The sequence below is a fragment of the Gouania willdenowi genome, chromosome 6 (assembly GCF_900634775.1).
Source record: "Gouania willdenowi chromosome 6, fGouWil2.1, whole genome shotgun sequence".
Classification (NCBI taxonomy): Eukaryota; Metazoa; Chordata; class Actinopteri; order Blenniiformes; family Gobiesocidae; genus Gouania; species Gouania willdenowi.
This window is the reverse complement of record NC_041049.1, coordinates 22,147,323-22,159,390: the sequence shown is the minus strand read 5'-3', so window position 1 is coordinate 22,159,390 and position 12,068 is coordinate 22,147,323. Positions and strand designations below refer to the sequence as shown.

Sequence of the window (12,068 nt, the reverse complement as noted above, 5' to 3'; positions counted from 1 at the left end):
GTTTTCTGAAGTCCACAGTCAACCCATCCATCAAGCACTTCATGCTTCTGCTGACAAGCTTTATGACGGTGGCGAGCAATCGGAGGGTCACTGATTCTGATCCAACCTGGGCCATCACTGTGGAATGTAGAGCAAGTACATTTGGATAAAAGTGTCTGCTAAATAAAATTGTAATTGTAATTAAACGGCACAATATTCGTTACTGAATTAGTGGATAGTTGCAGTTTTAAATTATATGCATATGAGTTCTTCTTTTGTTTGTTTTTTTATGAAGTCCAGTAATTTATTAGCCCAGCCCTAATTACAACCAACATGTTTAAAATCCAGAATGGGCAGATGTGTGGAGTGCAATGGGGCAGACAAACATTTTAATCACATTAAAATTAATATAGGCAATTGGGAATTTGGAAGAAAAAAAACAACATTGCATTTTAAGTCTTTTCAAATTACAGCACGTTCATTTATATTTCATTTGTGGTCCGACATATTTGAATACATCCCATGTTTTCACTAAAATGTAGTATAATGTGCAGTTATCGGCTCAGAGTAGAGAGGATACTGAACAACCAATTCAACTGCTTCAAATGTAATTTGTCACCCACTCAGCTGTCCTACATTCTCCATGTTGAACACTTTACACATCCAAAATGCTCATTTAAATAGGGCGACCTCAACCACGTCTGCATGCTCGCAGATTTGTGCTGCAATCTTAGTAAATCCCCAACAGCAGCTAAGGAAATAGCACATTCATATTATTTGAGCACACAAGATATTTTTTGCCCTTTATTGGTGATGTTTGTAAATCTCTCCTTGTCCATTGCAGTTGTGCTAAGCTATAGGAGTGTGACGATATCTCAATACGGCGATATATCACAATATTTTTTCGCACGATCGATTATCGATACTGTCACGGCAAATTTGCGGTTGACCTCATTTGGAGACATGATTTATTGCTCTGATTGAATGATGGAGTCCAGGCGAGGCATTGATGATTTTATAAAAAAGGTTTATTATAAAACTAAATAAAAAGGAGTACAAAGATGGACAAAATTAGTGACCGCCCCGGGCGGACGTCCGATGACAGAGTGGCACAGTTCTAACTCATCACGTATATTCCCCCTCAGTCCCCCTCCCTCCTCCCCCCAGGAGATAAAGAGGACAGAGAGGAGGTGAAAGAAGAGGGTGAAAAGAGACAGTTTCTTCTTTAGGTCAAAACAACCAGTTCTCTGGTATCTCCTGATTGTCGTGAGTGTTGGAGGTGTGTGCGTGTATGGTGTTTGTGTGTATGAATGGATGTGTATTGGGTGTGCATGTGTGACTATGTGAGTGTGTGTAGGCATGTGAGTGTGTCATGCCTCTGTGTCTGAGGGATAAGATGTGTTTTGGGAAGTTGACCTCGAGAAGAGAGCAGAAAACATGAGACAGCAGAAATGAAAAGTCTCAACTTAAAGCCTTAAAAAGAATAAGGTCTATGAGTAAATATGTTAATAAACATAACTAACAATTTTGCCCTGACAGATACACTCGCGCTAAGTATCGATTTTTTTTTATATTAAAAACCCAGAGGTCCCCACCCCTACTAAGCTCGTGTGCAGAATCAACTGCAAGCCTACAAAGAAGAAATAAAGATATGAAAGCTCAAAGTGTGTGTTTTTGCATCTTGAAAAAAAATCTCTTACACACCTCTGCATCATTACCTCATGTCTCCCACATGGCAGCCACAGAGCCTGAGCAGAAGAGAAGCCAGCCTAAAAGTGTTTGGTGACTAACAGAGCCATTGAGAACATAGTGGGTGATGAAGACGAGTGTGTAAGAGACAGCAGAGGAAGGATCAAAGAGGAAACGCCGAGCACGCTGGCTGAGAGACAGATGATCAAAAACTCAGCGCTTTCATTTTACAGATTCTCTACTAGAGACGATAAGACACACAAGAGACATTCACACTTTGATCAAACATAACAGCACAGACATGGTGAGACATGCAGACAAATTTAAAAGGACTAAATGCAATAAATGACACAAAGAGAAGGAACAGAGCGCCATGAAAATTTTGCTTGGATAAAAGTCTGCTCAACAGACGACACACGGTACAGACAGCATGGATTTATAACCTAATAATTAGGGTTGAGCATCGCTTGGATTTTAACGATTCTGATTCCGATTCCCAATTTCGGAAGCATAAACATGTGGACTTTCACACGGACACACACAGACTTATTAAACACACACGGACCTCGCTAAACACGGTAAACGTTACAGGCTTCACCGGACGGCTGGCACTAGGACCCGGAGGCGGAGTAAATACGTCCCTGTACTACATTCACAGGCTGTAATATCACCAAGTTTATCACTTTACCAGTTGTTAGAGCTACTGTCTTTACCAGTGAGATACTATTTATTCCTGGTGATTGTTTTCTGGAGGTTTACTGGGATTTTTACCGGTGATTAGTTCATATCTCCCTTCTGCTCTGTGGTCTGTGTCTGTAGCCAGACACACACACAGACACACACACACACACACACACACACACACACACACACACACCAGGCGCACAGGTTAAAGTAGTCAGTGCACCAAAGGCTGGAGTTAGTTTACTTGTAGCAGCTCTCAGGAGAAATCAGAAAACTTTCTCATTCATCTACTCACACAAGTAGGTCAGACCAAGCTACGCCAGCATCTAAACTCCACTAGTGACTCCTCAGTCTCCTCTCTCTCCCTCTACTTTCAATTATCACATGCTTGTCTGTTTATGTCTACGTCAGTAACAATGTGTTTTAGCCTCAAGCGCCAAATATCCATTTTTCCAGATATTCACAGTTATATGGCTCTGTGATCCTGACCATGGCACCATGATCATTCACACTTAAAAGTTTTGTAAGAAATTAATATCCCCATTAAATAATGATTATACAACAGGTCCAAATGTATAGGCACCACCATTTTACAAAAAATGCGGTACAGGAAGCTACAGAGCTGTGCGGTGGAACGTCACGGCCAGGACGTGCTGCTCTGCTAGGAGAGCTACTACAAATGAAACAAAGTGTATTTACTGTGTAGCCAGTGGCTCTATGAGGTGGAGCGTCCTGGGCAGGATGGGCTGCTCTGCTCGGGGGGCATCGTCGCCAGAACAATAGATGTTTATTTTTGCCTTAAAGCTGCGACAACAACGCGGTGGCTGCTACTAGCTACTACAGGAAATGGAACCAACTGATGCTAATTAACCTACAGCGAGCTGAACCATGTTGTAGCGCTTCCCCGCTCGGACTCTGCAGCCATTTCGCTATGTCGTCTAAACCTGTAGTCTCTAGCCATTCACCCAAACACGCATGCAACTCTAACCCCAAGATTCCACTAGATGCTAACGGCTGGGGTTCCGCTCTGGGCACTGATACATTTCCATTCTAGTCAATGTGTCAGTTTCCACAGAATTGCGGATGTGGTGTGCCAGGGCTCTGGAATGCGTCAGGCAGTCCACTGTACTCCGCAAAACATACAGAGACGCTCTATTTTTGCTGGACGATGGAGAATGGCTCATAAATTCAGTAAAGATTGATTCGCACACAGACACAAAATAAAACATTCAGTTTATTTTGTCAAAGTCAAAGAAACACTGTATGAACCGTTTATACACAGAAATGGTTAAACTCTTTAAGTAAAGGCATGGACATGCGTCTTCACCTAGAGGTGTGATACATCTATATTCAGACCTGCTTGCTCCTTTTCAGGATCATGGGGATCTGCTGGTGACTATCTCCAGTTTTCTTCGGGCACTAGGTGGGGGTTCACCCTGGACAGGTTGGCAGTGGATCATATTTCACATATAAATATTGCACTTATCCATAGTTGAATCACAATAATCTCCACAAAATCAGAAGATCTACAGGGCAGGACGGAGTGCATTTTCTTCTGCTCCTCTCGAAGTACATAATGAAATGTTTATGTGGCTCTCTTAATTAGACTACAACTCGCTATATCGCGTGATCACGTGCGAATTAGACGGAACTCCTGAGTCCTCGCAATTCCCGATGTCTGGCAGAGCGCATCACAGCTGGTAGGTATTGACGGAGCGTAGGGACGTTCCGCAGGGGAGCCGTTACACATCCAGTGGGAATCCAGTGTAAGCAGAAATCGGTACAAAATTAGTGTAAAAAAAGAGGCGTATGATGACGTAACCGACAATTATCGACAATTAAAGTTGTTAGCGACTATTTCTTTAAATAAATGAACACCAGTGAAAATATATCCTCCTTTACCGAGGTAAAAAAACAGTAGCTAATTTCACTCTTACTATAGTTATCCTAGTCAACCCCTCAGTCATGCTGAAGCAGTGAATTAACTGTGACCAGTGGTTTGATGGCCACAAACAAACCGGATTGTTTTACCAAAAAAAAAAAAAAAAAAAAGAGAAAAAGAAATTTTTGAGGACTTCACCGGAACTTTAATATTCAAAAACCTAATCATGTGAGTGTATGCACTGTGGAGTGTAGTGAGGATGTGGCTTGTTCCCCAGACGAAGCACTGGGGAAGTATTAAAGCCTGCTAGCTGCTGGCTATGACTCACTTGGATCAAGAAGCGAAAAGAAGAAGACACACAGGCACGCAAACACACACTCAAAGTGAGAGGGAGAAAATCTGTAAAGTAGGTGTCACGGCAAATTTGCGGTTGACCTCATTTGGAGACATGATTTATTGCTCTGGTTGAATGATGGAGTCCAGGCGAGGCATTGATGATTTTATAAAAATATATATAATATAAATATGTTAATAAACATAACTAACAATTTTTGCCCCGACATAGGGAAATACATAAAACTTTTCAGTCCTATCAAAATACATCTGGTATGATCAACATAGTTGCATCCAAACATGGAAATCCACATCTCCCAGCAGCACCAGTATTACTGTTGTATCCTAATGGGAATTCCTGCTGCATTTGACAGCAAGTGCTTAGTGAATACCAGTTCTTACTGTGACCTAAAATCCCTCACATGCATGCACACACTCTCACACACAACAGATGGGGGGCCTAGGGGGTGTCCTCCAGGCAGAGGGAGGGTTCCCTGGGACCCCCTGGAGACAAAGACCAGGAATGATGAGGAGGATAGAGAAGTGCTGCGAGCCTACAAGTTTAATGCTAATACATTTCATTCCTTTCAAAGCGACCTAGACTCGTTTTTCTCCAGTAAGTCAAGATAATTAAATAAAGTATTGTAGTTTAATTCAACTATAGCCCTATTCGCAAGGAATTAGTTTTACCTCGGGACCACATGCAATTTGTAATAATTGCAAAAAATGTCTGTGATGTTAATCCCTTGCAAATCGGCCACGTCAGTAATTTGTAAAGTAAAAATTCCCCCACAAATTACCTACTATATTGTGCTGAACTCTGAGGTCCTGTGATAATACTAATCCAGTGTGAATAGGCATTTCTGATCTGAATCCGTGTATCATTCGTTCTTTGAGTTTTCTGGTCCTGCTCATGTTTTCATTCAGTGTGTGGATGTTTTAGCTCGTAAAAAGCTGCTCACATTTATGGTTTGTTTTGTGGTGTTACGGTCCAAATAGTATCCAAATAAACTGGTGACTGACTATCAACTGTGAGGCTGGTGTGATGAACAACAGATGTTAGAACTTCTACCATTTGACACTTTTGCAAAAACAATTACAGCTTTTTTGAGGACAATAAAAAGTTTATTTTGCACGTCATAAATACAGCTAACGGCAGCCGTCAACACATATCAACAGAAGTTGATCACAAGAAACAAGGAGCACCGGTAGATTTTTAACGCCTTTTTAACGAAACGTCATCGACACACAAATTAGTGTGAAGTGGACAACATGTTACAAGAGGTTTCTCTCGCGTCCAGTGCCTGCTTTTCTTCTTAGCGCCCGCCATGTTGAAAACAATGTGAGCGAATGTTATGCAATACGCAGTGCGTTGACATCATGTCCGTGAATTTCAGCAAAATCTAAGGCTGCGGTTATCCCGTGCGAATGCGCCACATTAAAAGCAGACGTTGGGGGGTCATTTATTTATTACATGGGGTCCCCAGATAATACTTATTCCGTACGAATGGGGCTTATGAACTCTTAAGTCCTTGCTACATTAATGTTAGCATCTTTGCTAACGATTATCATTAGCTGGGTTTCCATTACAGTTTTTCGCAAAATAAAAGCGAAAATTTTCAACAAAATATAATTGCGCTTTGATGGTGTTTACATGGAAGGTTGTTTTGGAGCTTTGTAATTCTAATAAAATTTCATCCCGTGAGACTTTGCTGCAGGAAGATGGATGCTCCAAACCTCATTATAACACTCTGTATTCCTTTGTTGTTTCACATCTAATGTTGCAGGAATAATTTTTAAGTATAATGCTAAGAAATGTTTCGGTCTCCTCCTCTTCTGTCTACACGTACCGCAACATGTTTTCTCGGGAAGAAGTGGTGATGATACCAGGTACCTCATGTCATGTAACGTGTCATGTGTCATGTGACGTGTAATTGCGTTTCCATTGTGATATATTTCAAGATCAAAAAATTTGAAAAACTTCCTTATGAAAGCGTAAAAACATTTTAGCAATATTTGAGTGTTTTTTTTTTTTTTGTTTTAAATTCAGGTGTTCCCATTACCAGTTTTTATTGCGCTATTTAGATGTTGCACATTTCCAAGGGTAATGGAAACGCAGCTATTGTTTCTGTTTTTACACTTACCATTAATGAGCATTTGTAACAAAAAAACTACTTAACAATTAACAACAGTTGATGTTTAGCAAGTCAAGAGCCAAATGTTTGCATTCAACTCAGATGTGGTAATATGTTTATTTCAGTTTTCTACCCCAGGAAAATGATAAAATTTTAACTCACCTTTCTCAATTTCATCTGAGTTTAGACTAAACAGAATCTAGTTTTGGAGTAGTTTGGGCTTTTGAATTTTTTTTTCTTTTTAAGAATAACTGACTCACAAACCTACAATACAGGTTTTTGGACTGTGGTACTTGAGTTTTGGAATTCAAAACTCAAGTACACTTAGCGACGACATATGCTGCAAGGCAACAATGATCTGCCGTTTCAGTAAAGCACATTGAAATTAGCAGAGAAGAAATTGGTAGTAAAGCAGACAGATCCCATCTACCTTAGTAGATTCACAATACAAATGGGTTTGGACTCAATTTCAAAGTGCCATGAAATCTTAATAAACAAAGATGTACTATTTAGTTACTAGGGATTCATATAACATTTAAACCATGTGAATCAGTGGATCAACATACAGGACTCTACACTTATACATAACATCTTTGCCAGATATTCCCAGTTATGTGGATCAGTGAACCTGATCTTGGTACCATAATAATTCACACCTTAAAGACACATAATCATCAGCAGGAGGTAGTCCAGAATCAGAACATTAATCTAGATCCCCCCCAAAAATGACTTGTTCCTTATCCCATTTCGGGAAAAAAATTAATCAAAATCTGTCCTTCAGTTTTTGAGTTATACTGTTCACAGACAAACAAACGTTGGCAAAAACATAACCTTCTTGGTGGAGGTATCAACTAAAACATGTGAATGAAGGTTTCCTGCAGGAATTTATCATTTGAAACATGCCTTTGAAAACCTAACCTCACAGCCATGGTCCATGGTCACAGACTTTAAAAAGCGGAATTGTGATTGTGTTGAAGCCAAATATCACACACACACACACACACCCTCTGTCTTACTTCCCTTTTGTCTTTCTACTTCTGAACTCACTACAAAGCAGTGCACAGAGCCTCACAATGAAGTACGCCTCTTTCACATGTTAATGCATTTACTCGCGGCTGAGTGCACTACACATGGCAAGAAACCAAGCCGGTAAAACAGAAAAACAAGACTGTGCATGACATTCGTACACATGTACAGACACACAGGAGAGGCTAAAGAACAAAGCCCGCCAGGGGACATCACAAGGAAATGAATTATTGCATTATTTCGCAATAGTTTGCAATAAAAACGTAATAACTATTTTAAAATAACGCAATATTATTGCAAAATTTGCGATAAAATGCAATAATAATTGCGAAAAAAAATCCAATAGTATTTGCAAAACAACACAATCATATTTGGGGTAGAGGACGAGAGAGAGAGCACTTCCGAGTGAAAACTTCATGGACAGCGACAAGAGCGGAAACATGAGTGACGGTTTGGAGAGATTTTTACAATCTAGAAATGTTCCCGCTGAGGACATGCTTAGCATGCAAAGAGATACGGTATGGAGTAATAATTGTTAAGCTTTCTATGACAAAACAACATAACACCCCCCAATCAGTGTTTGGTCACTGTTAGTTATATATATACATTAAGCCAAATCATTTTTCTTGAAAATCCATCAATGCAACCATTGATACAAAATCCATACTGTAGGGCTTCAACTTGTCGTAAGAGTCAATATGCCAGATAAAGTTGGGTTCTCTGGAAAAGTAGTTTCTTCTCCGAAGTCTCCTGGCTTGTCTTCTGGAGACACTGTTTGAATCCAAGTATAATGCGCTTATAAGGTCAACCAGAACTGCCAGGTCGGAGTGTTCCTTGAGTGTCCCCTTTTCCGCAAAAATCCCTTCAGATATCTTTCACTTACATTATTATCATGTCTGTTGGCTAGCACGACTCTTAAATCTCTGTATTTTAAACCCAATTCAAAATAAAGGTCAATGAAACGCCCCATTCATGTTCCATTTTGTGTGCGGATGATAACGACGCTGTTGACCCGGAAGTGCTCTCTCTTGTCCTCTACGCCAGATATGAATCATAGCGTTATTTTGCAATTATTACTGCATTTTATCGCAAAACTATTGCGTTATTTTGCAATAGTATTGCATTATTATTATTATTATTATTATTATTGCGTTTTTTATTGCAAATTATTGTGAAATCATACAAAAAATAAAGAAAGAAAGAAAGAAAGAAAGAAAGAAAGAAAGAAAACAAATGCAACTCAAAAACATTGATTGATATTCATCCATCTACCAGTATTACCCAACCCTCTTGCTCTGGGGTTGCGGGGACTTTCATATTGTAGGTAGATGTTATCTCTAAACAAACTCATTCAACTTTGACAAAGCAGCCGTTTCTGGCGGAAAACTGATAGTTAAGATCTGACAGTGAGAAAAAAACAATTAGCAAGATGAAAATACTGGTGCAGTCATTGATATTCATGCAGTTCACCAAATAACGGAAACAGAACGAGTGAAGAACACATGACTGTGTGGCTGTACGCTGTGTGTTTGAGTTAACTTAAGGCATATTGTTAGAGTTATTTATAGCTCTTTTACACTAACCCTGAAACTCACCATATTCTCCCTTAACACTGTACACCAGTAAAGTAAAGATTGGATTATACGATTTGGATTATTTGATTTAGCTTCAAGGACTAACCTATGGTGCTAATTTATCATTTTTGGTTTGTGTGCCCAGGCTTGTGAGTTTGAGTCCCAGTCAAGCACAATTCCCTATCAAAGGTGTATGGTTTTTTTGTTTTTCAGTTATTGAAAATATCATTACTTATTCCATAATGTATATTAAGGTAAAATGCATACAACATGGGTAAGTTTAAGTTTATATTTTTATATAAAACAATGTTGCTTGGTACAAAAACCCCCTACTCACAACCTCCTTCCTCTGCCAATGCATTTTAAGAATTAAAAAGGAAAGTTGTTGTGTACCATGAGCAGAAACAATGCTAAGAATGAAAGTGTATACTGTAGTTTCCATACAGTACATTTCCATCTCTATTTAAAAAATGCACAAATCTTTCTGCACAACTTGGCCATTTTTGTGAGCATTATTGACACTCAATGTACCCATACATACTATATTTACACACCAGAAGAATGATCCCTTTATGTTGATAAAAGGCAGCAAAGAATTCCATCACATCTCCGAAAAAAAAGTAAAGAATATACGTCTTCAGAAGGAACATTATTCTGGCATATTTATATTTATCATTCAACATAACTGAAAAACTATGAGCTTGATCAATTGATTACTAGATGTTTCAGCAATTATGAGCCACAGTGTGTCAATTATCAGCTACCAGATCCTTGAAGATGCAGGTTAATCAGTCTAATAGCCCCTCATTGATGGCCTGTTGGGTCTGGTTCCCATTCCTGATTCCATCTGACCAGTAAGAGGCTAATCTGTCTGTTGGGGCCCATTACTGTCTGTGTGCACCCTTTGCTTTGTGTGGGGAGCAGCTTAGCGCAGTGGGGGTCTGTGCTGAGTTAGCTGATGTCCTGTAACCATATGGTCTGAGGCAGATCAAGACCCTCTCATGGGAGATGTTCAGATAATTCCTTTAGTTCATGTGATATTCAGACAGTTGAGCTGGCAGGAAATGTCTGTGAAATTCTGTAGGCACGGCACACGCCAAGCCTGAAGGCTTTACTGAGGGGATCCTCCATTTCTGCATGCAAGCACATTGTAATTCTTGTTTCTAAAGTTGGATGCTCCCTTCAAATGTTTGCATAATACATGAAAATATATCCAATTCAGCATTTTCTTCTTTTTTTTTTTTTACAACTTTTATTCACCTGATAAGCCCCAGCCACTTTTCAAAAATCCAAAAATCACATACCCATGGCAAATGATGTTTTTCTAAGCTTCTACATGACCTACATGGCAAATTTTTTGTTCAGAATGAAGTAGGACCATTAGTGTTTACAGATGATGTGACATTTTGGAAATATATGGTACATTTAAATACAGAAATCTGTAAATAAAAAACCAATTTTCAGTAGGGAAGGCTACAAAAGCAGAAATAATTGAACTAATGTATGGAAATCAACTGCAGCAAGTTCTGTGATAATAATAAACAATAGGCCAAAGATACACAGGTTTTTGTACAAAAAAGTTCAGGCAAGTTTGGGAACAAGTGTGTAACTGTAATATGTCAGTCAGATTGATTCCAATCATTATTAGTCTTATTTTCACCACTAGTTGTTGCAATTTGGCCATAAATAAACATATATTGTCTATTTTTTTTCAGGTTTCTGCTGTGCCATGCGTAATGCTATTTTTCGTTCCACTTTTTGATGCCATTACGCATGGGTGTTAATCAGCAATGCTTTGACCAATCAGAATGGTTGACACAGCTTTGTAAAGCTCAGAACCTGTAGAAATTGGTGACATCAAACACTATGAGTGGCCAATCAGTGCTGGATAAAGGAGGGACCTGCCATTTTACGCACGAGCGCTATGCGCTCATTGGCCGGATTTCTTGGCGGCTGAGAAATACCTAGATATCTGTAATGGCTGCATCCATCTGATGACATGATTGGGATTTATCAAAATATGGAGTTTTATGCACATTGGAGCAACTTTTGATAATAAACAACAAAGGTAAGACACCATTTGTCATCATTGCTGACTTTTGCCTCTGTGTATTTTCAGATTTTGTGGCATTGTTTTGGTATGTAACATACCCAACCTGTATATCAGTGGATTCAGCTCAACCTGTAGTTTCAGGCAGTCTCTTGTTATAGAGCTCTGTGTTTATTTTGTGAAACATAGGACTGTTGTCGACTTTTTGAACATAATGGCCTGGTGTATGTGCTGTGGTGTTTTTTTCTGACTTTGGTTTTCTGAGGATTACGGAGAGGTATAGAATGTGTGATTTCATTCATTCTTCACAACATTTAGACCCATGAGAGTCACGTAGGCTGGAGCCGCCCCTACGGGCGGGTCCAGTGGGGCTGAAGAGGTTAAAATGTTAAAAGGATATTGGGACACGCTTACCTATCACAGCTGACTAAGAACGCCAGTTTAAATGCTCTGGGAACTGGGCTACTTGCAGTAAATGTATACATTTTTGCATGACAAACAAACCCTGCACTGGAGAACCATTTAGTTTCCGGCAGTTACTAAGGCAAAATTGGTAAAAACAGAAATCCAAAAAGAAGGAATGTAATGATAGAATCACACTGACCAGAGTACGACCAGTCGATAACTTCAGGGAGATTCCTCAGAAACTGCACCGGCAGCTCAGCAGCTCCAACTGTCAGAAAGAGTGACAGGGAGATGATTAATGTTAGCGAGCT

The 12,068-nt window shown here is 39.5% G+C and overlaps 1 protein-coding gene across 1 annotated transcript in view; it reads right to left on the bottom strand.

Annotated features, from left to right (window-relative positions):
* The window catches only part of ptprz1b (protein tyrosine phosphatase receptor type Z1b), a 97,935-nt gene that overhangs the window by 46,988 nt on the left and 38,879 nt on the right, over positions 1–12,068 (bottom strand). Inside the window, 1 exon segment of the mRNA XM_028451069.1 lies at positions 11,957–12,025. Coding sequence (XP_028306870.1) covers positions 11,957–12,025 — 69 coding nt within the window.